We start from the raw sequence: 27,520 nt of genomic DNA, 5'->3' as shown, positions 1-27,520 counted from the left end.
ACAACGCGTCGCAACAAATGGCTCTCCTGTCTCCCAAAGCCCCTCTCCTCTTCTACAACCCTAGCCATTTCAAACTTTGCCCCTCAAACGTCCCCAAAATTTCAATCCTGCCCTCCAAACCCCTCTTTCGCCACCTCCATTGCTCTTCTTCCTCCGAAAAAGCGGACAATTTATTCTCTGCAAATTCCTTCAGCCGTAAAAACCTAAAAAAGAAATTCAAGGAAACCCTAGAAAACACAGTCGATGACACGAAGAAGGCGTTCGAAACCCTTGAAGACGAAGTCGATGGCTCAAAATCTGCCTTCAAGGAAACCATGAAAGACGCTGTGGATGAAACCCTAGAAATTGCCAAAGAAGTAGAAAACACAATTTTTGGTGAATCGGGGGAGAAAAAGTCAGATGATGAACCGGTGGTTATCAAAAACACAGTCGATGACACGAAGAAGGTGTTCGAAACCTTTGAAGACAAAGTCGATGGCTCAAATTCTGCCTTAAAGGAAACCCTGAAAGACACCGTGGACGAAAATCTAGAAACTGCCAAAGAAGTAGAAACCATAAATTTTGGTGAATCAGGGGAGAAGAAGTTAGATGATGAATTTGCGGTTACCACGTTGCCGGGCTCTTTGCCGGAAATTTCACCAGGAAATGGCGGAGTGGTTACCACATTGCCGGGCATTTTGCCGGAAATTTCACTGGGAAATGGCGGAGCTAAGTCTCCTCGTACTGAGATAGGGTATGTTGAAGTTTCAGCGGACAAATCGAGGTTTGATGAGATTGAGGGCTTGAAGAGGTGTTTAGTTGATAGCTTTTACGGGACTGAGTTAGGGTTGAGGGCTACGTCTGAAACTAGGGCTGAGATTGTGGAGTTGGTTAATCAATTAGAGGCTTTGAATCCAACATCGGCACCAACCGAGTCTCTGTCGCTTTTAGATGGGAATTGGGTTTTACGGTAAGTTTTCAAACTGTTATCTGTGTTTTCTTTAGTGGATGCAGTGTATTTCTGTAAATTCTTCAATATCTTGAAATTTTTTCTTTTTTTGAACGGTTACTTCCATTGCTCTTTTAGACTACAATTTTTTTTTTTTTTGGAGGTTTTAACTCCATCTAGAGTTTAGTATTTTTTATTTTGTGAATTGGCATTGTTTTGGATCGTACACTGTAGAAGAGTGGCTAGAATCATCTATTTTGAGATGGTAGCTAGCATACACACTTACATATGCGTCTCTCCCATCTCTCTAAGTAAGGTATCCAGTTGAATGTGATGTGAATCTTCTAACACCTCTGATTACTGCAATTTTTATTTAATGTCCTTAAATTCTTCCATGTTTATAATATTAACTTCCCAAATATCCAAAATGCATCTCTAAATCTCCATTTTGAGATGATAATGCTTAGAAAGTGTCCTTTTAGTCCATTTGTTTACCATATTTAGTGCAAAAGGTTTTTGGGGAGTCTGCCCATCATGTATCCACCCTGCTTTTCAAGGGCTTCAGGACACATCCTAAATTACTGCAAATCCATTTCGGCCTCAGATCCATTAATTTGGAGCTCAAAAAAATAGTGTATATCTGATGCTCTTTGGAGAATTGAGATGAATACAAGATAGACCAATTTTAAGTTTCAAAATTCAATTTTTTTTTCTCAGATTCATAAACCTGATGGTTGAGATGACAAGCCTGTTAAATTTTGGACCCAAAATCCAAATCCATCTTCAAGATGAAGTTTTTAAAGTGGATGCACTAGTTTTTGCGATCCTTGGACACACCAAACCCTACCCTATTTAATGTTCGCTGTGGGTTTTATTTCTCTTTCTTTAGAAGATGAGCTTTACTACAATTACTTGAATTTATATTATTGTTTCCTTAATTATTGCTCCAAGTGATTTTTAAGAAAGCCACACATCCAAACATCTTTCTATCATTTTGTATTATTGTCATTCTAATTTTTGTTTCGCTTATATGGAAAATGATATATTCATTTATATCAAACAAGCAATGTCTAAAACTTGCAAGGGAAGGGAAATAGGCAATATAACATGACATTTAAAGTTGTAGAAAAGTCTCATAAATTGAAGTCTTTGTCAGCTAGGCTCCTTCTTAGCTAGATTATCACCTAAGGAGGGTGACTCTAATGTTTTTCATTGTGGAAGTTTGAGTTACATATTTCCAATTGAATATGGCTGCATCATTAGCAAATTGCATTGGAGCACTCTATGACAAGGACCTCATAACATCCCCTCCCCGCTTCTTTCTTTTTTTGATGATTGCCTGATGTTCTCCATGTTAAGCCCCTTAGTGTCCAATGATTGCACTTTTATAATGTACATATCATGATGTGTTTCATAGCAAAAATATAAAGAGTTTTAAGTGGAGATTACATCATTGTGAAGGAGCATGCTTTGGAAGAATTGGGGCTTGGGTAGTATGAACTTTGGGTGGGGTGAAACAGAACTTATGGGTGGATGCAACTGTAGTTCCTTGTTGATTAAATGGGGGAACTTATAAATGTGATGGCGTTATATTTTTTTAAGTGAAGAAATTGGAATTGAACAAGATCTAAGAGGGACATATGGGTATTGAACAAGATCTAAAAGGGACATATGGGTTGAGTTCCCTCATGGATGTTTGGGTTTATCGCCAAAATGGTTTACAATTAGATGTTAAAAGGACATGTTCATAAAAAAAGAGAAGCAAATGTTGCAAATTAACTATTTGGGGGGGGGGGTGATGGCGTAATATTTCAGATATCAAATATGCAAACATTAAGTATTTCCGTAATGACAGAAAAAAAGGGTAAACAAAGTGTGTATTTTTCTAAATTGCCAATGTTCTGTCCTTCGCTTTTCAACATGTGGCAAGAACCGTGGACACATGTCGATTTATAGGTTATAACAAACAAGGGCATACAAAGATAGAAGGATTACTTGGATTGGGTTTGGGGGGAAGCACAGAGAAGGAGGAGATGAATTGAATATGCAAAAATGGAGTTTGGGGTGGTTTCTAAAGAGGTGAACCATTAACATATGATTCTCATCTGCAGGCCATGGTGGAGCCATTTGAGGTTGAATGATGTGAGTGCTGCCATGGTAGGTGGAAAGGGTGGTGGTGGTTCAAGGGATGAGCATCTTGGGTGGTCACACTGCCACAAATGAGAATGTAATGCCTCAATTGAAATTGTTACGCATTGATGGGTGGTTGTAGAATCAAATCGGATGTTGTTGGGATGGTTCAAGAGGCTTAAGTGATGGGTATATTAGATAGATAGGAAATTTGCCATGGCATGGGGCTTTCAGCAACGATGGAGGCTCATAATAGGTATTAGAGAAAGTTGATGACATATGATAGATGGTGTCTGGGAAGTAGGTTTTTATTTTGATGTGCTACACTTATGTAGATAAAGTAAGATGATTTAGAATTGGTGCAATGTGATGTAAATTGAATTATGTCTTTAGTGCAATGTGATGTAAATTGAATTATGTTTTTAGTTTCATCTTCTACAACTTTTACTTGTCTTTTTCTCCCTCACAATTTTCCCTTTCAATATGGGACTTAGGGAACATGGATGGATCTACACGAGTATAGTAGTTTGATGGGCTTAGTAAAATATGGGATAGAAGGGTTTTAGGCAGGATAGAAGGGTTTTAGGCATGTTACAAGGGTCTAAGCAATCTAACTGGATATTGTGAAGTTCTAAAGGGTAGGAAAAGGCTAGGTTATGCATTGTGAGGCGATAAAATTAGGGTAGAATGGGGGACTTGGATAGGGGATTTATTTGAGCTTGATGTTGCTAGAAATCTCAGTTCAGCAAAGGAAGAGGATGTATTCGGTGGAAGAAGAAGGTTGGAGTTTAGTTTAAGGTTTTGAGTTTGGAATTGGATGTTAGGAATTAAGTTAAATAGGTTTAAGGCTTATTTAGGGTTTGATCTCGAGGATTTAAAAGTGAGAGATTTGCTGGAGTTAGCAGATGAACAAGTTCATGGCACTAATAGATAAATGGCAGGAATTTGAGGGTTCGATTGGGGTACTTAGGTGTATGGTTATGTTTGGCTTGGTCTTGAAGATAGGTATTGGTGAAGTTTGGCTATTCTACTTTTGGTGAAGGTGATGAAACTTGTAGAAGATGGCAAACTGATTGGATGTAAAGAGGCTGACATGAGATGTGTTGAATAAACAAGGGTTCTTGGAATTGGCATGCAAGCTTTTATTGAAGAAGGGATTGGTGGAGGTTGGGTGAAAAGAAGAAGATAGCGTGGTTGTATGGAGACGGAAAAAAAAGGAAAGGCTGTGGCTCAACGGAATGACTCTTCTAAGACTAAGCTAGAGTTGTAGAATGAAACTCTCTATGAAAAAGAGTTGTGATTCTCTCCTCTTGAGGTGGCTTCTCACCATAATTGGAAAACCAAAATTTTATTACTAAACTTTGATAAAATTTCTCTTGGTTATACACTTTTATTTCTAGAGGGTTTTCTTTGAAACTGTTTAACAGTTTAACTATTCCAACTTTCATAAATTCTCTAAACTTAAGCTTCTTCCATCATTAGGCTACTAGCTCCTTTATAGTTCAAGGCCTCCACAAAAGATGGAAGGGCCCTCTTCCAGAATACCTCACTATGCAGGAAATTTCTTGGATTGTAAAATATGAAAAGAGAAACTTATTTAGAATTAAAAGACAATGAAACTTACTGAATTACAAAACCCTCTACCGTTGAGAACGTTTGAACGCTAAGGTTATGGGAGGGCTTGGGCTCACCTTGAAGTTTTCACACGCCACCTCATTTTGGTGGTCCTTGATGGCCCATAATCATTCTTCCTTGCCTACTAAGAACTCGACTCCAGCTAGTGGATCTCCATGTATAGCTTTATAAATCTGGAGTGAATGATTAGAAGTTAGGCGATAATTTATGCGCATTGAAAGTTTGATTCCTATCCACTTGACTAGGGACTTTTGATGGTCTCCTTATTGGGTTGAAACAACCTGGTCGTTCACGTTTTTCGTCTCCCTCACATGAGGGAGTCTTCTCTTTGATTTCTCAATGCTCACATCCTCATCATACTCAAATATGGATAGTTGTATTCCTTGTTAAAAATGGGGTTGATATGGGGGAGATGCTATTGCTATAATAGATGGCACCATATCCACAATGCTTGAGGATCTTGTAGGGCCCCACCCTTCTCTGGCGCATTTTGTGATAAGACCCAGAGGGAATCTTCCTTTCTCCCTTGAGAAACACCATATCTCATTGGGACACGATATTGGCATAAATGGAGTTCTGTCTCGATTTTCTATTTCTCGATGCACAAAGCAATGGTTCTATGGATGCGATGATTGATGCTACACATGTATGCTTCAAAGTCTTAGCATCCTCACGGACTCGGTTAGTCATGGGTAAAGGAAGGGGATCTCAAAACATGAGCTTCCTTGGTTTATTTCAAAAAACTATTAGATGCAGATTCATCTTTTGGAAGAATCAAGTCCCATACCATTATCCTCTATCTAACTTGGCATTTTAGAAGATTCAAGCTTTTGATGACTAATTTGGCCATCTGTTTAAGGATGATAGGCACTTGAAAATTTTAGTCCTGCACATCTTGGTGAACCATGTAGCCGCACTGTTTCTCTGAAGAAGAGATTTGTAACATAAGAGGCATCATGGATCTTCTTTCATGGTATAAATTGTGCTATCTTTGAAAATTTGTTACCCCGACACTTCGAATGTAGGCTGGTGTTGTATGTTGACATGTGTCAACATTCAACATTTGTTGACACTTGACCCCGACACTTGACCATACGTGTTGGGTGATGCTGCTACTTTTTGGTGTTGTATTGACACTTATAAAAGAAGTGTCTTGTATAATAATTTGCATTTTAATGTCATAAAATGTTTAGAGCTCTACGTGGTAGAGATTTTATTTTGTAGTTGGCAAGGGATTCTAACTTGTGGTGTCTTTTTTCCCTTCAAAATTTTAATAAAAAGTATATATATGCTTGCTGGTCAAGCCCCATACATCTTTAGCATAACGTCATATCTGCCATCTCATTATCACTTGTTGTATGTAATAGAAGGGAAAACTAAATGATATATAAGCAATAAGGAATGGGCCCTTGGCTTACGTGGTTAGGGTGGCAGATCCACAACATGATGCCAAGGGTTCCATTCCTACCTGTTAACATGTCAATAGAAATTATATGTAAAAAATATAATATTTTATTAATTATATAAGCATGATGACGGGGGATTTGAACTCGTAGCAGTTTTACAGTTACCTCACCACTATGAGGTCTACTGTTACTCCATGCACAATTGCACGTACTTATGTTATAGGAGGGAACTTATGTTATAGGAGGGAAGACTATATTATATATGACAGAAAATACAATATTTTATTTGCAAAAATAAATGTATGGACGTGTCTAGTCTATTGGCTTTTTAGGTCGACGTATTAGACACACAGACACTCACATTTGTGTCAGTATATTTGTGACATTGAGGCATACCCTCTTTGAGTCCTATGTGAGCCTGGGAAAAACGTTGATACTTAGGTCTTCCCATGCTACTATAAGAACTAGCAAAGGAATGTAGAGCCTGTGTCTGTGCGCCTTCTTGATCGGCATGCTTACGTCTTCCATGGTGATTTAAGCATTGGCAAAGGAATTTAAAGCTTGTATTTAGCCTATGCCCCTCCCCAATTGGCATACTTTGCACCTTTGAATGATACAATCTATATCATGGATCAAAGACTGTTACATGGATGTTACCATGACTTTCGGTTTCTATATGAGTGTCATAGGTGTCTGGTATGCTGGCTTAAAAAACCAATACAACGGGACATGTCTGTACATCTATCTATTATGAATAAACTATTGTATTTCCTACAATATATAATATAGTTTTCCCTTTTAAACACAAGTATGTGGATGGAGAGGTGGTAGACCTCACGACAGTGTGGTTACCATATGGCAATAGGAGTTAAAATCGCCTCATGAGCTTGTCTTTACAATTAATTAAATGTTTTATTTTTTATATATTATTCTTTCACTTGCTGACGGGTAGAAATGGAGCCTTGGACGTCATGTTGTGGATCCACCATCTTGACCACCCAAGCCAATGACCCGTTTTTTATTTCTTATATGTAATTTCGTTTTTCCTTTATTGCATGCAACAAATGATAGTGAGATGGTAGATGTGACCCTATGGGGAAAGATGGGATACAATTCCCTATGAGCATGTTTATAATTTTTTATTATTAAGAATTTGATGAAAAATAAATAAAGCTTGCAAGCGATAGGAATTTGAACCACATAATCTGCTCTACTATGTAGAGCTTTAAACATTTTATGACATGAAAATGCAAATTATTATATAAGACGCTTCTATTAGAAGTGTCATATGATACTAAAGGTAGTGACATCACTTGATGTGTATGGACTGGTTTTGGGGCCGTGCAGTTAAGTGTCGACATGTCTCCAAGTGTCAAAACGTGTTGACATGTGCACCAGCCTCCATGCAAAGTGTTGAGGTAACACCAGTGTTAGATAAAGAATCGGACCTCAATTGTGACAATTATTTTGGCCAAAAGGTCCCTAGCTTGCATTTAATTGCTGTTGTCCCATGTGTTTTGACTCAACAGGGAACTTTAGGGAATACATGATTGAGTAACATGGTATAGATAGTTAGATATACAACATAAATAGCATAGGTTAGGTAAGACTCATCAGTCCATGTCTTGTTGATCTTCCGAAAATCTGGGTTATTAAGATATGGGTTCCTCATTTTTACTGTATGGTAGGTCAGTAGGAGAGATCTATGACTCAAATCTCAGCTGCCTGGTTTTCTGTAGCAGACATATGCTTCAGAACAAAATAGTACTTTCCCAAATAAGAGATCCACTTATCATTGCATGCACCCAACTTCTTTTGAGGGTTGAGTTATTGTAGGGCACCATGAGAGGAGTAATAACACAAACTCTTGTTGACTCAGGTAATGTTGCCAATGTCTAAGAGCTTGCACCATTGCATAGATGTTGGAGTCAAAGACATGGGAGTTTTGCTTATTCTTTTCTAGCTTCTTACTAGAAAAAGCCACATAGTATGCCATTAATTTTTAATGAGTTGTTGCTTTCCATATTTTTTCAACTCAAGTGGTTTTCTATTTTTTTAAGGTGGTTTATTAAGGTGGTTTAGAAGAGAGTCCTTCCATATTTTGTTAAGAGCTAGTTGCTTAATATTGGAAGAATCTAGAAGTTAGAAAAATTATGAATGTTATGAATAGCTTAAGCTCCAAGCTAAGTCAAATAAAAAGCAGTTTCTACAGATACGAATGTGGCCCAAAGCCAAAATTTACTAAACTATCAATATTATTATTTTTTGATTGTTAAGATTATGAATAAATTAAACTAGCAACTTCCTTGCTACCTTCTCCATGCAACTCACAACCAATGTTCCTCTGTTCATTAAACGACTCTTTGTTCTTCTCAATCCTTCCTCATCAAAAGCTTGAACGCCCCATCCAAGAATCCGTTATTCTTCAACCTTACCTCAATGCTGGCCTTTCTCCACTCAAATAGTTATCCATCTCTAGCCAAGTTTCATCACCTTCACCAACCTTGAATTAGATCCTTAAATGCTAGGCAAACCTTTCCTTACACCTAAATGCACCAATCCAATGTTGTCAGAATTGGACAAGACTGATGGGTTCATACTAGAAATTGGCGAACGGGACCCTCTCTGGTCCGGTTAGGTTTCTGGACCAGCTGGTCCAACGACCCGGTTATTGGTGGACCGGCTGGTCCACTAGTCCATGATCAACTTGGCTGGTCCCCTAGACACGTTCTATAGGTCCCTTTGGACCTCTTATTTTTTAGATTTTACCTTTTGAAATCTAAACTAATGGTTTAAAATGGGGGAGGGTGTTTGTCCTTATAATTTTATGAAGGGCCATTTTAGGAAATCCAAAAAATTAGGTTTGAGTGGTTATAAAACAAACAAGAGAGAGAGAGAGAGAGAGAGAGAGAGAGAGAGAGAGAGAGAGGTTTTTATGAGTCTCTCTCTCTCAACACCAAAAATTTGGAGCTTTGGGTGGGATTTGTGGCCAGATTTCTAGCTATTTTCCATTCTAAATCCGACCACAAGGCGAATCACTCAACCTCCAAGTGAGTTCTTGTTTTGGATTTAGAATTTTTTCTTTTTTTATTATAGTAAAGGGTGGTTCAAATGTTTTTTAATTAGGTTCTTTGTGCATTTTTTTCTTCTTCATTTTGGGTTCTTAATTTAAGCTCTTTTGATGGGCTTCTAAAATGTAAAAGTCCTTGAAAAGCATAATAAAAAATGCAAGGGACAAAGACCTGAATTTTGTTTTTTTCACCCGAAACCGACCTTCCTTTTTTGAGCCTATTTTGTGACAAAGACCTGAATTTTATTATAAAAAAAAGAAGACAAAGACCTGAATTTTTTTTGTTAATTTTTTTTTTGTATTTTTGGTGTTGAAAATAAGGGCTTTTATAAATTATAATTTGTAAGATCGCTTTGAGAAAATGAAAATAGAAAATGCAAAAAAAAGTGCTTATGTATTGCTTGGAAATTTACTAAAAAATTATATTTTATTTTCAGAATTCAAATTTATTTCATATTTTACTCTCAAGTCCCACTTTTTGAAAGCGTATAGTGTATTTTAATTTTATCCTTTTTCTACACATTAGATTACACTTAAATTTGGTATGTCCATCCTTCTCACCATCACACACCTATAAAAGTATTAAAAAATTAATTGAAAATAAATAATTTACTAAAATACCAATACATTTTATGCTCTTAAAAAAAGAGATTTCAATATAAAATATGAAATAGGTGAGACGACTTTTATATACAAAAATAGCTCCCACAAAGGGAAGCCAACGAATGTTAGATGCAAAGTTCCGCACCTCATTAAGATCATATTGGCATACTCACCCAAACAAGAAAGAGGGTAATGTAATGATGGAGAAGTGAACCAAGTAGCTTGCCCAAGTGAAGTCATTTGGGAGTGAGCAAGAGACGAGGAATAAGAAGTTGCCTAGTTGTCTAACCGTATGTATAAGGTTGCTTTATGTTCGGATAGCAAGAAAGACGGAAGGAAGGAAAGATTTAAGGAAAGAAGGAGATAAATCCCTTTTTTTTTTTCTTGAGGTTTTAATTTCAACTTTTGGGCTTTTACCAAATACCAGTGTTTAAAAAAGCCGATTGGTGACCCGATTCGGTCACACCCATACCCGTGTCTAATCGATGGATTGGTTCGGAGAATTTACCAAATCGGCAATTTTTGTCCCAAAAAAATTGTCAAAAAATCACTATAAATCTCTGAAAATACTTTTCTTTTAGTTTCTAAAAGAATCTAGGAGTGGTGCATTATGTACTTTCATTATATTTGTAAAAATAGGTGAATACTGGGACGCTGTTTTCCTGGTTGGATGTTTGTATTATGTACTTTCATTATATTTGTAAAAATAGGTGAATACTGGGACGCTGTGTTCCTGTTTGGATGTTTGTATATTTGTTAATTATAATATAATATTATAATGTTGCATCAAAATAATTTAAAAATATTAGAAAACACTTCTATATTAGAAGATTAAAAATAATAATTTCTCATATAAAGTGAAATTAGTATCACATCAAAGTATCAAACATTTATTAATTCGCTTTACTCATCCAAAATTATCACAACCTAACTAACTATAATATCGTATACAAAAATTGAAATTGTTGGTTTATATTTTATAGTTATTTAATACACAAATAAGAACAAATCTAAAATGTATTATCATATCATCTAATTTAAAAAAATCTTATTTACAACTATAAGAAAAAATAATACATTACATAATTTATAATGCAAACAAGTTAATAAATAAAACACAAGATTTGATTATCAATGTATAATTATTAGGTATAATATTACAGTTAATAACATCAAAAATAAATTAGTAGGTATAATTTCATAAAAAACATGATTAAAAAATTATTAGAATACTATTGAATGCATATTACGAAGGTTTTTAAATACTATTGAATATGCATCAATAATAATGTTTTAAAAATGCATCGTATAAATGCATGGTGCCTTAAATAGTATTTTAAAACCTTCCTTATAGTTGGAAACATGCATATAAATGCATGGTCATATAAGGAAGTTTTTAAATTAAAACTTTTAATAAATGCGTCGTATAAATGCATGGTCATATAAATGCGTCGATGCTCTTGGTGCCCTAAACAATTGTCGCCTAAATGCATGCCGCCCAAACAACATTGTCCCACATTTAAAAATTGTGGGGGTGCAAAGCAGTATGAAAGTAATTCAATCTCTTCGGATGGTACCAGTGTGTGATGCAATGGCAAGCACCACTGTGTGGTTGTTTGACTTGTGGTTAGGGTCTGAACACGTCGGCAAAGTGGTTTTGTGGGTCCATATTTTATCATATCCCATTTAGATCGTGGTGACGTTCGATTTTCACCATGGATGCGGTGGTGTGTTTGAGTCATTATGTTAGAATCACAATTTATTGTACAGAATCGCCATTTCGTGACTTTAACACATCAATTTTGTACAGAGAACTCGTTGAATCCCGTTTTTTCGCTAGATCTTGGATGGGCTGAACGATACCCGATCCGGATCGAATTTGCATGCCTTTAGAAATAATTAGCAAAATTCAGTTGACAAAACTAAAAAAGAAAAAGTTATTTTATATTTTTTTATGCATTTTCGGTGCCTTAGAGCTTTTTCAATTTGTATTTATGGAAGTCTCTAAATTTAAAAACACAAAGTAAAAAAAAAAACAGAAGTTTCTTATGTTTTTTAATGTTTGAATCTGAATTTTAAGGGCTTTTATATTCTAAAATCATAAAAACCCTTAAAAGGTAAAAACTTAAAGCGCAATAAAATAAAATAAAATCTCAAAAAATAAAAATAAAATAAAATTGTGGTGTATGATTTGTTTTGTTTGAAATATTGGTTTATTGATGCTTGATTGGTTTTTTTTTTTCTTTGTAATATTTTTTTGAATTTTCTGATTTCTCTTTTTTCCTGAAATTTCAATATTTTTCTGTATTTTTTCTAGTTTTTACTTATTTATCCTTTTTTTAGCTTTTAAATTACACCATCAGTTAGTGAACTGGTCCAGTTTAGCCAATCTAAACAAACTGATACCCTCACTTGTTCAGTCTCCTGTCCAGGCCTGACAAGATTGCCTCAGTCCAACACAAAGATTCTTAGCAGTCATCTATTAGTCTCATAGAACTTGGAAACTCCAGCAAAGTTCTCCCTTTAAATCCCCAAGATCAAGCTCTAAATTGGCCTAAAACCTATCTAACTTCATCCCTACCTTCCGATTCCAATCTTAAAACCCTAAACTGGAATTGATTATTTTTCCTCTCGCCAACTCAGTCTCATTTCTTTTGTGGACTGAGAATTCGAACAGGTTGAGTTGCGGTCGAGTTGCAATAAATCTGAAATGTAAATCCTTGGCCTACATCACCTTCCACGTAGTTAATGTCTTTTTTCTTGCGTTTTATTATTGTTTGATAAAGATAAATACCACCAAAGGCTCATTTGTTAAAAGTGGTATTTTACTTTTGTGACGATGGGGCAAAAATTGGAATTTCCCCTCTGACATTTTCTGTCCTGTGGGTAGAAGAGAAAACTCTTAATAATATTGTGGTCTATGGAATCTAAGTCGATACAAGGTACTTAAGGTTCTCTTATGAACTGTTACTTGAGTTAAGTTTTGGGTTTTAAGGCCTGGTATTCTGATAAAAGATGATGGTTGTATTCAATAAGGAAATTGGTTACGGGGGTGGGAGACAAAAAAAAACCATCCTACAGATGCGTGCTCTGTACATCACAAAAAATGCCCTTAGGTGCTTTTTACACTTCGGTATAAAAGACAGGCCAAAATAAAAAAAAAAACCAAAAATATATGGAACCCAACTCAAAAAATTGCCAAAGGAGTTCCATTAACACTTCCTGCAGTAGTCCCTTCTTTATTGAGGGAGTCAGCTGCTGGGTTTGCCTTCTACCACGTATGCTTAAAGGAGGTTTGAATATGCCTCTGCATTAGTCAAATATCAGGTAAAAAATATGTACCGGGCATCATGCAAGGGGATTGAATGGATGCCCATGATATCACATTTTTGGAGTCCCCTTCATCAATCACTAAAAAGGTGCCCCACATTTGATTAGATCTTTTTATTCCCTCTGAAAGGGCCATGGTTTCCGCCATAGTGGAATCTTTGCGGTCAATGAAGCCATAGTAGGATGCAATGATGTCCCCTGGGTCTCTAAAAGTTACCCGCAGGTCGGGCGCTGCCAACAGAGCAACCGTCAAAATTTAGTTTATAATGGCCAATTTCCGGTGGTCTCCAAGGGGATGAATGGGATACTTGTTGTAACCCTACTTGTAATATTGCTTGCCAGTTATAGAGAAAATCTGTAATGGTGTGAGATTTGAAGTATTTGGTATTCTTTGCCCGAGAGAGAACCATGGATATGGTGTGATCTTGAAGGCTCTTGGTATTCATCTTCTTTCGTAAATGAAGTATTCCTTTCAGTCCACAGCACCCAAATAGTTGCTGCTATTGAGGTCCTCCAGGGGAAATGGCCTGCGGCAGTGTTTGGTAGTGATAAATATGCCTTTAAAGGTGTGGAATGGATTGTGCAAGCAACCAAGGCCTCCGAAACATCTGCACCAGGTTAGCCCACAGAGAACCAGCCACTTTACGGTGTAGAAAAAGATGTTTGTTTTGTTTCCTCTCCCATTTTGCACATAATACATTGATAGGGAAGTGGAGTACCCTTTTTTGTAATTTATTCATTGTGAAGTGTTCTTTTTGAGATGGCAAGCCAGCCGAAAATTTGAATCTTGGGGGAATAAGATTCAGCCATGCTCTTTTTGCAAGGATTAGGAAGGGGTGGTTGGGCCATAGATAGTTGACATAGTGAAGATCCACAGGGGGTGGGTATCCAAATGATTTTTAGTTTGGCCCCTTCTGGTAAGTAGGTGTCCTGCAAGAGGGATGAGAGGGCAGCAAACTCCGTTTGCTCGTGTTCTTGAAAGGATCTCCTGAAAATTTGGCACCTTACTCTGGAATCCCCCAGTAATTGAAAGATTAGGCCACTGTTGTTTCTTCGTGCGTGTGTAGAAGAAGAAGTAACTCTGTAGGATAGTCACCAAGCCATAGATCCCTCCAAAAATTTAGTCCATTCACTTCCCACTCTAAAGGGAATGTTTTTCTTAAACTGGTCGATACTGGCTGAGATAGAGTGCCTTGCTTCCGAGGACCTTGTGGTTGGCTGCCAATTGGTAACCAGGCTGATGGAGAAATGATGCTTTTGAGTGCCAAGTATTTGCCACAAGTGGTTTTCCTGGGTAGCATAGCACCACCACCACCACCATTTGCCAAAGAGGGTGATGTTGCATTTCTCAGTTTTGGGCTGTCCCTTGTGCTGGACCGAAGAAAGTTCCTCATTAGTCTCTCCAATCTCAGTGCAATGGAGACATGCATCTGAGAAAGGGACATTTGGTAGATTAGGACATTTGAGAGGGTAGGCTTGATTAGGGTAATGCAGCCGGCCAATGAGAGGAACTTTCCTTACCAGACTGCTAATTTTGATCAAATCTTTCCACTCTAGAGTCCTACAATTGCTTTACAGAATGGTAGGCCAAGATACTTTATGGGTAACGTTTCTACACCACAACCCAATCTTTATACAAGCGCTTTGGTTGTTCAGTGATCTGTGGCAATACCTGTGAGTTTTGATTTTACCATATTGATCTTCCTGTGGCTGCCTCTAAGCATGTTGGGTAAAGCCACAGGGGTTCCACTTGTTATTGTTCGGTTGCATCGCGGAAAATGAGTTTGTCATTGCCATATGTCGCAAGTGGGATATTACTGCACCCTGATTGCTGGAACCCTTCCATGAGGTGAGTAGTTGACCCAATCTGTCTATTGACCTGCTGAAAACCTCAGCCACAATAGCAAAGAGGAAGGGGGATAGGGGGTCTCCCTATATGAGGCCCCTTGAGGATGGAAAGTAACCCTTGGGGGAGCCATTGCTGAGGATAGAGAAGTAGGGCGCTGTTATGCACCCTCTCATCCATTGCTTTCATTTATCGCCAAACTCCATTTTCGTTGATACTCAATTGAGCAAGGTTGAGTTTATTCTGAATCTAGTTCGACCACTACTCCCAGATTCTTACCTAAGTGCCTTGGGATGATGCATTCATAGGCCGCTAGGACCCCACCTAAGATCAGTCTATCCTTGAGAAAAGCTGCTTGGTTAGGGGAAATGACCCATTTAAGAATTTATCTTAAACATGAGGTGACAACTTCGGAAAGGAGTTTGTAGAAGCTATTAAGGCGGCTTATTGGTCTGAAATCTCTTAGATCCTTGAGACCTTCTCTTTTTTAGGGACGAGAGCAAGAAGTGTAGCTTCATAGCTTTGTACTCTACCTCTATGGTGAAACTCGTTGGATAAGGCGAGTATATTGGGGCTCATGGGCTCCCAAAACTGTTTGAAGAGGGGCCACTGGGTAACCATCTGGCTAGGGACCTTGTCCCAGCCTAGATCCATGATTGCCTTGGGATTTCCTCCTTGCTGAATGGGCACATTGATGCCATATCTGCTCGATTGGTAGAGAAAGAAATTAATAGTTCAGGTATCTCAGATTAGCTCTCTTTGGATAGAATACTTTTTTTGAAAATTTTGATTATGGCTCCCTCTACTTCTTGGGGTTGGTTGCAGAGGTGGGTTCCTACCTTTACCCAATTGAGCATCATCATATTATCACACCTATAATTGGCTATCTCGTAGAAGAGTTTGGTATTCCGATCCCCGTATTTTAAACATTTAATTCTGGACCATTGGTACCAGAATATTTCGTCATTTTTTAGGTTGGTTTGTTATTCAACTTTTGCACTTTCTCTTTGGTTCCTTTCCTGTTGACATAAGTCTCTAAATTCCTCAAGGGTATCTAGTTCAACTCTTCAAATGGCGTCCTTTGAGAGCTGAAGTTGCCAGGAGCTGCCTGCACCAAAGGCTGAGTGATGCCTTCAGCATGTTTAACTTCTTTCAGCAATCGAAGCTGGCCCAACCCCTAACAAGTAGGAGTTCCACTATTGCAGAACCAAGCGCAGGAAGTTGGCTTCCTCAAACTAGGAAAGTTCAAACCTGAAAGGTCTTTTGCTCCCAAAAGCTCTTTGCATGTCAAGGAGTATTGGTCTGTGGTGAGAAGTAGGTTTCGGGAGGGCCCAGGAATGGGTGCAAGGGAATGCTTTATCCCATTTTGTGGAGACAAGGAAGTGGTCCAGCTTGGAGACTGTGAGGTTCGCTGAATGGTTCGACCAGGTATGATAGACCCATTCAGTGGTAATATCTATGAGGTTGTTCCGGTAAATGAAATTCTAGAAATCAGCCATGGTGGTTGAGATTCCATTGTTTCCTCCCATAGGACCTCCTTGTGACATTGAAGTGACCCCCTGTGCACCGCGGGTTGGTTTGCATGGTGGCAACATGATCTAAGTCATTCCACAGGTTCCTTCTTTAATTTGGGCTGTTTGGGCCATACACTGCAGAAAATTTCTAGGCAAAACCATCACAAACCCTTTGGAAAGAGAGGGGAACTGAGAAAGGGGTCAACAAGGTCCTTTGTGCGAAGGTGGGGTGTGGGATTGTATATGACCCAAATGCCCTCTGAGGCACCTTTGGTATCCAGGGCTTCCCATTGACAAGGTCTACAGCCCCAAATGTGCCAGACAATAGCAATGGTGAGGTTCGGTTGTTTGGTCGTGACAACACTTGGACATTTGGTTGAAAGCCTGGATGGCCTTCTTGTTGGGGTCTCCCTAGCCCCTTATGTTCCAGGCTAAATTTTAAGGCCTTGCTATTAATAAAAAGATGCCTGTGTTATTCTTAATCTATTTGGTTATTCATTATTTTTTTGAGAAAGGAAACAGTAGCTCTCATGAATTTGGGCCATTGCAATGTGTATCCATAAAAGAGGAGCCTATGGAAATTGTTGCTCCTTCCAGACCTGTTGGTCGTCGGAGTTAGAGAGAGTGGGAGATGTTTGAAATTTGCAGTTTTACATTTTTTTTTTTCAGCTGAAATTTTTTTCAGCTGAATTTTTTCAATATATATCAATATATATATATATATATATATATATATATATATATATATATATATATATTGATATGTGATAGATATCAAAATATATTGATATGTGATATATATATATATATATATATATATATATATATATCAATATATTTTCAATATATATCAATATATCACAAGCAACAGAATTTTTTCAGCTGAAATTTTGTGCATATTAAGTAGACTCATGATCCTTATAATGTTCAAAGTTTTGCTGTAATGCTATGTAGCATCGTGAAGAACCAGCATGTACAAGTGCCATGTCTTTTGCTGCCTGCAAAACAGTGACACGCAGAACAACTTCAAGTTAAGACTTGGCATTATGTGCAGTTGGATGGTCCTGAAAGTTTTCTAGGGTCTTAGGTCTTCAAAGAGAGAGGTTCAAGGCATAGTTTATCAAGACTTAAGGTCAATATTCCCTCTCTATTCGGGGTTAAACCGAGTATGGTGAACGAGAGTTCCTGAAGCAGACCCACCCCAAAATACAACATTACTTGGTTTAAGTCCTTAAGCTCATAAAGTGGGTGCACCACACCACTATATAACTTCTAGGAGGTCTGTTGTCCTTGTTAACCTTGGAGGCATTAGACAGAATCCTCTTTGATCTACTCAAGAGACATGTGGCCTCTACCTTGGTTCATGTAATTCAACTTGGCCAGCATATCATGCATTTTGTCATACTTGTAATCATTGACTTTCTGTTCCAATGGGATAACCGGTTCTTAACCAGCCACCTTTATTAGAAATTAACTTAGCATTAAAAGAAAATAAGAAGTACATGGGTTTGTCGATACTGTGAGGCCTTCATGTATATCCTCAACAGCATCGTGGTCCCTGAGAGGAGGACCTGCAAAGACTACCACTACATAGACTCACAGTACTTAAATTCTTTTGAGGACTAAGAGGTCAAGCTCCTCAGTACTTAAGTTGGGGAGTGCTCCTACTTGCTGATTCTTACCGAAGTGATCTCATCAAAGTAGGTTTCTCACAGAAGTAGACCTCTCACACCAATAAGGTGTTCTCATAGAAGTGAAGTGTTCTCATAGAAGGTGTTTATGCAGTAGTAAAATATTCTCATAGCAATAAAGTGTTCTCAAAGCAAAGGTGTTCCCACGACATTAAGGTGTTTATACAGCAGTAAAGTGTTCCCAAAGCAGTAAGGTGTTCTCACAGTAGTAAAGTGTTGTATGTTAGCCATGGTCCAAGCTCTTCATGGTTGCTCGTGGAACTAAGTCAATTGAAATAGTTATGTCTCCGTCTGATGAAAACACGTGTCTGCAGGCCTCCATCCTCCCCTCCACCTTTTTCCAATCTCAACTCGCCCATTTCTCCTCCGTCCTGTCCCTCTCCTCACCCATTCCTTCTCTCCACTCTACATCTACAGTAGCTTCCTCTGCTTTTCCTTTCCAGACCAATAGTGGAAACCTGTTCGTGGGCCATCGACCCCATTCTTTCCATCTGCCTAAAACTGCTCCACCTTTGACCCTCAACCCACACCTATCTCTACGAGTTGGTCAGCCCAAAATCACCCTTCATCGTTTCTCCTTCCCTCATCGAGATCCTCTTCATCCCAACCCACCTCCTCCAACTCCTCGTCTTTTCATCCACTTTATGAGAACTATGCCCACCTCATTCATCCCTCTAAGCCTGTGCATGCCCTAACCCCTGCTTCCTCCTCTATCCTCTTTCTCCCTTCTTCGGATTATCCCCGCCTCTGGGCCCCTTTCTCCATCTCGGTAGGAGTAGACAATTGGTCTTCCTAGAACGAGCTCTTCAAAGCTCACTGGTAAGTCACTTCAAACCACCCCGGAACAACGTCAAAGGCATTACACATGGGGGGGCTGAGCTTTGGGGTGATACAAACCTAATCTGCGGGAAAATGTCAGTTCTTATTTTCTTTCTCCTTCGAAGGTAGCCTCCTCATAGCCCCGCATAGCTAACAACCTGGATTTAAAGGGGCGTCTCTTTCCTCCCTTACTAGATGGCATAAGGAATTGGGAGCTTTCAAACCTCAGAAGATTTGGCTCAAGGCCTCTAACATCCCACTACAAGATTGGAATGTCGACACTTTTAGCTGCATTGGAGAAGCTTGTGGAGTTTTTTTCTCCATTCATTGGAGATCCGCTTCCATCCTCCCTCTTAGCACCATCCAACTGCTTGTTGAAACCCTTATCCCCTCCCATCTACCTTCCTCACTCTGGTTGGAAGTTGGTGGTCTCTTTTTTTATATTCTGGTTGCTGGGTCTGTGGCTTCTCCTCCTTTCGATCGCCATTTTCTAGACCATCAAACGACTTTCACGAGATCTCATGCTATGGAGCACAATAGTTAGCTCTTGGTGCTCCACCGAGGGTGGACTACAGTCAATGGCAGGAATCACTGGAGAAAGCATCGCAATTGTCAGACTCGTAATTGCACGACCCATAGAGGTCTTCAGGGCAAACCTTTGGCCCCATCTCCCCCCGCCCCACCATCACGTGGCAACAATCCAAGGCTTCATCGGGACACCTTCCACCTCCCTCGTGCAGCCAGCGCTCCATGTGATGCCACCCCGCCTGGCCACCACTATGGCGCCACGTAGCACGCATGCGTCTTTGCGAACCCCAACACCCTTGCCAAATGCCCCACCCCCCTGTTGACCCAGATCCTACACCCTCTCCTAATCATGTAACCATTAACTCTACTACTCCTGGACTGTCCATTCCTGTTGATCGCTCGTTCAATAATTCCACCTTTTTATTGGGCTCACCTTCGCACGACTCTTCCCATCTTTCTCCTCCTTGACCGGTCAACTCCCTCCCTCATCCCTCACCTCCCCTTCTAGATTGGTAGCGCCAATCACAACCTCTATGCTCCGCCCAAGGTGGGCCTGTCTATTCTCCCTGAACTCTGCCAATCTACCTCTTCTTCAGGCCTCTTCCCCTCCTCAGATCCCTTCACCCTGCATCCCCGCTTCACTTGACCTCCCTTCCATACCCCTTTCTTTCCCCATCTCCACTGAAAACTACTCAAACCACCTCTCAGTACCCCTCTTGACCCCCTCTACTCTGGTGTCCTCCAAACCTTCGTGACTTGACTCGCTCTTGCACCAATTTCTAGTGGGCCCTACCCCTTCCTTCCTTCTCTCCCTACCCCAGGACCTAGTAACTACCCGTTCTCTCCTCCTAAGCCCCCGGTTCCCCATCTCATTCTTCCACCCCTGCTCCCCTCCTCCACACCATGACCACCAGCCCCTTTCTTCCCCCCTTCCACCTTTCCCCCCTCCGGCATCCTCCCTCCCTCAGCCCCTTCACCTTAGACTTTTCTCCCCTCTACAGCTCCTCCTCCTGCCTCCTCCTCTATACACTACACCCCCGGCGAACATCAATCTGTCACCCTTGATTCCTCCCCTCAGCAGGCACCACCTAACCCCTCCTCTCTTTACCTCCCTCTTCTCTCCCCCCTCCCCTCACCTGCTCTTGGCCTTCGCTCAGTTTTGACCCAGTCACCTCGGATGGACTACAATTATCTCAAGCTCACCCTTCACCCTCAACCCAGCCTCTTTCCTTGAGCTCCATGCACAATGAATGCCCCACTCTCCACCAATTGAACACGTTGGCTTCCCTCCAGCCTATTGGATCCCCTCCACCCACACCACCAGGATGGCAGACATTTAGAATCCCTTCGGGCAGCCACAACGCCCCCCCTTCTATGCTACAGCCCCTCCCATCAACAGGACCTTTCCTGCCAGTCCTTTGATAGCCTCTAGACGTACTCCCCAGCCTCAGTGGACTTGTCTTTCATCCAAGACTTGAATCAAGTCCAAGGGGATGCGCACAAGGTTCTCAAAGTAATGGGCTTCAAATTTGACAACCCAAAAAAAGTTTTAGAAAGACTTCTTCTCCTTGAACTTTAGCATTCAACATAGGAAGAGCTCCAAAGGTAAAAGAGAGCTCTCCAACTTGGTTTGCGGTGTGAGCTACAACAAGGGAACCTTCGTGGACACCCAAGACTTCCCTCCCAAGTCTTGTGCCTCTACCCCCAAGACAACTAGTCACTCTTCCAAGTGCCCCTCTTGGCGCACCCAATCCCTCCCTCCTTCATGAGGATACTAATCTGGAACATCTGTGACTTAGGCCACTACAACAAACAAAAGTCTATTAGGGACCTTAGTCTAAATACTTCGCTACCATTTTGGCTCTTGTAGAAACTAAGCTTCTCCAATCATCCGCAAAATTTGGGGTTTCAGACCTTGCAAGTGGATTGCCCTCGACGCACAAGGAGCCTCGGGGGGAAGTTGGGTCCTCTGGGACCCTTCCCCTCATTCTTTTGTTTCTTCTCAGATCGGCCTATTCTCCATCATGGTGGTCTTGTCTAGAATCTCTGATGGACTACTTTGGTAGTGCACATGGTTTATGGGCCCAACTTCGTCAATCTTAGGGACTCCTTCTGGCTAAACTCCAAGCCTTGGCCTCTTTGACTCCCCCAGTTTGGTGCTTAGGGGGGGATTTCAATGTCACCTGTTGGTCTCATGACCGCAACTCCAACCACAGAATCTCTCCGGTCATGGTTCTTCCGACTTCATCTCTCGGAACCAACTCCTGGACATTCCACTTGAAGCAGCCCAATTTACTTGGTCCAACCATTCTAACAATCCCTCCCTCTCCAAGTTGGATAGGTTCCTTACCTCCGTGGAATGGGACCACTCCTTCCTTGGGACCCACTCCTCCGCCCTTCCAAAATCCATTTCAGACTGTCACCCCATCCTTCTCGACACCTAGGCTGTCACAAGGGGTCCTAAACCATTCTGGTTCTAGCTTTCTTGGCTCGAGGAGCCAGAATTTTACAACTTGGTACGTTCTTGATGGGAACCTTACATCCCCCTGGTCCACGGGTGGGCAGGATGTTGATTATAAGGGAAACTTCAACTTCTGAAATCTTGTTAAAAAAAAAAACTTCAACTTCTGAAAGCCTTCCTCAAAACTTGGAGCCTTAGTCGTCCTCATAACTTTCAGTCCCAGAAGGCCTATCCATTCAATATTGGGACTCCATTGAAGAGGCCAGACCTTTGTCCCCTTCTAAACTCGAGCTTAGGTCTAAAGCAAAGCTCGATTACCTCTCTCTCCTTCACAAAGAAAAAGTCTTATGGGCTCAAAGAGCCAAGATCAAGTGGCTCAAACTCGGAGATCTAAGTATCAAGTACTTCCACAAGGTAGTCAACTGCAGGAGGAGAGAGAACTCCATCTCTCACCTCAAAGTGGGTGACACTATTATACAACAACCCACCTCCATAGACCAGGCAGTTATTGACTTCTTCTCTTGGCTTCTATCCTCTCTCACATGGGTCAAAGCCTCCATGGCAGATTTGTCCTTCCATACCCTCTCTCCCGATCAGTCATTTTGGCTGGAACACCCATTTGGCGTAGAAGAAATCCGTGAAAGGCCTCAGCCCCGATAAAGCTCCTGGCCCTGACGGTACCCCATTGCCCCATTCAAAATTTTTTGGGACACCATTCGACCAGAAATACTGGCCACCATCTCTGAATTCAAGTCTGGGGGGGTGATTAACAAAGCGATGAACACGACTTTCATCGCTCTTATCCCCAAATTAGAGGGAGCAGAGGAACTCAAAGATTTCAGATCGATTAGCTTTATCAGTAGCTCCTACAAGCTGTTGTCTGAGACTAAAGGTCATCTCCCCCACATAGGGCGCATTTGTAAAAGATTGCTAAATACTCGATGAGTTCTAATCGCCCACGAGTGCATCCACACTCGCTATATCTCCAAGACCCTGGGCCTAGTCATTAAACTTGACTGGGAGAAAGCTTATGACCATGTTGATTGGTCAATCTCAAAAGAAATTCTTATGTGGATGGAATTTGGACCACGTTGGAGGAAATGGATCCGTGGGTGCATCTCATCCCCAATATTCTCTGTGCTGTTCCCCAAAGGTTCTTCTCGGCTTCTAGGGGGCTCCGCTATGGAGACCCTCTGTAACCCTTCTAGCTTGTCATCGCGGCAGAAGTCTTCAGTTCCTGTATTTCAAGGTTATACCAAACAGGCCACCTCAAGGGGTTCCACCTCAAGGAGAAAGTCAGATCTTTAGTATCCTTCTAGGCCAAAAATCATAAATTGTTCAAAGATTTCTCTTACTCTAACCTTTTTAGCAACTGGCTGAACGTGAGACCTCCAAGGATTTCTCAGGCCTCACTTTGGAGACCTCTGGATTTAGGAGTCTCCAAACTCAACCCGGGATCCTAAGGTATAGGAGGCATCTTCAGATCCTACTTAGCTTCTTCCTCCCCATCGGTATCGTAGATTCTACACAAGCTGAGGCCCTAGTCCTCTTGGAGGGCCTTCGAAAGTTCAACCCCAATTGGAAACCCCACTCGATGGTTGAAGGAGACTCCTGCAACGTTATCGCTTGGGCATCTGGTTCTGCCGACTGCCCTTGGAGATTACAACATATATTTGATGAAATATTGCACCTTTGTAGGGGCCTTACGGTCTCATGGCAGTACATTTTTAGGGAAGCTAACCCTGCTGCCGATATTTGGGCCAAGGAGGGAGCCTTATTAAACTCCACCTCAGCACCCCTGTCAATTCACGTAGTCATCCTGAGTTGTACTTAACATGGCTCTTTGTTTTTACTCTATATGCTGTATAGCATTTTTGGGCCCTACGGGGCTTTTGTATAGGACAACTGCGTGAGCGGTTGTTTCATTTTTTGTCTCTCCATTTTAGTTAGTACAAAGTGAACATCTTTTTTTTTTTTAAAAAAAAAAAAAACTTCAAGTTAATTGAAAACTGTATTTTACAAAGGGAAAACGATTGTGCTTGTTATGGATCTCAAGTCTCGGTCACTCGAACTTTTGCCAAGGGCTTGCACGTATCCTATTTTTAGCTGAGGCATCTTGAGCACTTACCCAAGTCCTCTTTGATACCGCACCTAATAGTCAAGTTCAAAAGACCATCCATTCCTTGGCTATAGATGATTGCCTTCCCATGTTCAGAGTCATGAGGACCCTTGGGCATTCCTTCGCTTGGGCAAGTCATTAACATAATGTCCACACTTCTACTATTGGCTGGAAATGAGTTGTACGAGCCACCGAGCAAGAGCCCTGATCGCAGATATGTCTAGTCACGCAGGATCTTGCTCATTCCTTGGAATATACCAACAATAGCTGCCATGGTTCTTCAATTTCTTTGATTTCTAGTTGTAATTTAACCTTCTCATTGAATGCTACATATGAGATGGAGCCAAATTAGCAACGTTTTTATCCCCACCCACATTTCATCTGCTCAAATCTGTTTTCAATTATTGTGCAAAGTATATGGTCTATGAAAAGTTTTAAGACGAGGAATGATCATGTAGAACCTGGTTCTACCTGAACTATATTTTTCCCCGCCAACCAATGCATGAATAGATGGTATTGGAGATGAGGGGGACCCACCAGGAACATGAGTACATGATCCAACTGGTATCCTGCCCTCCCTCTAGCACTGTTCATCCATCCATTTAATGGTGTTAGATTGGTAAGAAACTGAGTATCATCAGATTGTTGCTCAAAGCTGTAATGGTTAGAAAAGAAGGAGGCCATTAGTGATGGGTATGAAGAACCTAGAAGTGCTAGTTGTATGAAATTGAGCATTTTTCTTGAGGGCTTTGCAAAGTGGTTGGCATTTGCTATCTACAAATATCAGCTAACTTATTGTATGGATCATTTGTCATGCATTAGTGGCTTCTATTTTCGTCTAGGCTGAACTATGGAAATTTAGGGAGTAGTCAATGTCTTAGTTCACTGCTCTCTCTCTCTCATGCTGGTCCTGTAATTATTATTATTTTATTTATTTTCAGATATACTGCATTTTCGGAGCTGCTGCCTCTTATAGCAGCAGGGACACTGCCACTCTTGGAACTTGAAAAGATCTGCCAAGAAATCAATACAAAAAGCTTCACCGTTCAGAATTCCATCACGTACTCGAGTCCTCTCGCCACTTTCTCATTCAGTGCCTCAGCTTCTTTTGAAGTTAGAAGCCCATCAAGGATACAGGTATATAGATGTGTTGTACCCATGAAGCTTCTTTCTTATTTCAAAAACAAAGGCACCAAAATGGAAACAAAATGCGCGTTCAAAATCTACTCTCTCTTTCTCTCTCTCGCATGCACATGTAAACACATGTGCATGCACTCCAACTAAAACGTGTCTTTTGGATTTTGTTATTTCAGATCTTTACTGAACTTGGGCTGATCTTTTTACCTCCCCCCCCCTCCCAATGCCAACCAAAGTTTGCCTTGTATAATTGTTACTTTGCATATCTGGCTAGATTTTGGTGACTTCATGAATTTTAAGAACATCCAACTTTTGTGTCCATGCTCAGGTGAAGTTTGAGGAAGGAGTATTCAACCCACCTGAAATACGGACTCCTGCAGATTTGCCAACCAAGGTCGATGTTTTTGGACAGAGTATCGATCTCTCTCCACTCTCAAGCGTTCTAAGCCCTCTTGAAGAAGGTTTTGCAAACATTTCTCGTGCAATCTCAGGCCAACCACCTCTAAAGTTGAGGATTCCTGGTCAGGGATCTGAGTCTTGGCTTTTGATAAGTTATCTTGACAAAGATCTGAGAATATCAAGGGGTGATGGAGGGCTCTTTGTGCTAGTGAAGGAAGGGAGCCCACTGTTGGATCAATAGAGATGAATCGATCATGTTCATTTTGTAAATATAGAATTTCTTCCAATTTGTGAGAGTCTGCAACTGCCTCTCTCTAGGTACAGGAGGCACACCCCTGGTTGTGTGATAAAAGATATGCCTAATGGTTATTCAAGGGTAATTATATTGTCCCACTTCGTTCCTGGTGGTTGATTGAGATATTCATTTACATTTGTTGTATTAGACAGGGAATGTTTGCAAAATTGTGATGATTTACTGAAATAAACATGAAATTTGAAAAATCCATAAAACCCAAAATTTGTTATTTGGTGAAAGCATAAAAACAATTGTCATGACACTCTTGGATCTTTTCAGAAGTCACCAAATTTTTTTACCATTATAGATTCAGATTTTTGTTGAATTTCTGGAGAAACATTGTTGCAATTGCTACTAATTGGGAAGGTGTCTTATGGTGTTTCTGATAATATTGACTTTTTGAGAAAGGTGAATTGATTATTTCTTATGGTTATGATTTTTGTGAGGATAACAAAATAAATAAAAAAATAGACCTTTGATTTAGCTCTAGGCTAAATTTTTGATGAAAATTTTATGGGAAGAAAACATAAATGAGAAAATCATATCCCGCAAATTTCGGCCTGATCCGGTGTCAAAAAGTACGAGTTCTAAGGTATTATTGGTCGGACCATCAGTTGTTTCTTGAAAATACTATAGTAAGCTATATGGCCTATCAGACCATAGGAGTTGCAGCAGCCACAAAATTCTTTTGGGCAGATGATGGGGCAATATCTCACAGCTGATACTGTCAAATGGGATAAAATTTCGGTACGTTATTTGTTACATGGGCTTTCATTTGAATCATGGCTATTTCATAGGAAAAAATAAGTGGGGGGGGGGGGGGGGGGGGCTCCAATCATTTCTAAGCCACTTTCGAAGTATTTTGGAGCAAAATTTGATAGGGAGATTCCTGACTCGGTGCCACTCTTTTAAATACACAAAAATTTGGAGATAATTGTCAAATTGATAGAGAAATTGTATTTTTACATCAAATGAAAAGAAGCAAAATAGCCGTATCTTTTCAATTCGGCATCATTTTGGGTCGAAATTTTCGCTAAACATTGGTCTTGGCGCCTTCCAGAAGAATATATTGGCTGATCGTCAAATAGTAGCCAAATTTGAGCGCAATGACGAGGACTGGAAATAAGTATGCAATTTTTATCGAAAATGAAAAATCGAAAATTAAAATGAGTGGAACTTGGCGAATCGATGATGGTTGTTGCTCAAATTCATTGCAAAATTATTGTGGTTGATTGTTTTATAATCTTATGAAAGAAATTTGAGCTGAAATGATGAAAAACAATGTAATTTGGTGGGTTTTGATGGTGAATGAAGATGGAAGCTTCTTTAAAAGCAAATCATTGAAAATTTCAAAGTTTACGACTTAGTTTTTGTCATTTTCAACCTATCCTGAATTCATTTCTAAAATCCACCCTCTTTGAGTCATGTTTTTTATTATATATATTTCACTCATGTCTATAAAAACCCTCTTAACTTCATGTTTTTTAAGTATTGGAAAATTAAACTTTAGAGAAAAAAACCGTCGTCCTAGAGAGAGAACAAATTTGAACCGTCCAAATTACCCTTGCCTCCATCCCATAGTCCTCAAACTACCTCTCAACTTTATCAA

The 27,520-nt window shown here is 40.1% G+C and overlaps 1 protein-coding gene across 1 annotated transcript; it reads left to right on the top strand.

Annotated features, from left to right (window-relative positions):
- On the top strand, positions 1 to 26,117 carry LOC18443812 (putative plastid-lipid-associated protein 2, chloroplastic). The gene is made up of 3 exons (XM_006853993.4): positions 1 to 949; positions 25,022 to 25,217; positions 25,546 to 26,117. The coding sequence occupies exons 1-3, from the start codon at positions 18 to 20 to the stop codon at positions 25,855 to 25,857; spliced, it is 1,440 nt and encodes a 479-aa protein (XP_006854055.1). The 5' UTR covers positions 1 to 17; the 3' UTR covers positions 25,858 to 26,117.
- The last annotated feature ends 1,403 nt before the right edge of the window (positions 26,118 to 27,520 follow it).

Source organism: Amborella trichopoda, chromosome 3, assembly GCF_054954075.1.
Source record: "Amborella trichopoda isolate Santa Cruz 75 chromosome 3, AtrichopodaSantaCruz75HAP2 v2.0, whole genome shotgun sequence".
Lineage (NCBI taxonomy): Eukaryota > Viridiplantae > Streptophyta > Magnoliopsida > Amborellales > Amborellaceae > Amborella > Amborella trichopoda.
Note: the sequence above shows the minus strand (reverse complement) of the source record. Positions and strands in the feature narration are given on the sequence as shown.

Excerpts from the sequence above, each read along its gene's own strand:
- LOC18443812 (XM_006853993.4), top strand. The coding sequence starts at position 18 with ATGGCTCTCCTGTCTCCCAAAGCCCCTCTCCTCTTCTACAACCCTAGC. Across the intron at positions 950-25,021 it reads GATGGGAATTGGGTTTTACG|ATATACTGCATTTTCGGAGC; the intron begins GTAAGTTTTCAA and ends ATTTATTTTCAG. Across the intron at positions 25,218-25,545 it reads GAAGCCCATCAAGGATACAG|GTGAAGTTTGAGGAAGGAGT; the intron begins GTATATAGATGT and ends GTCCATGCTCAG.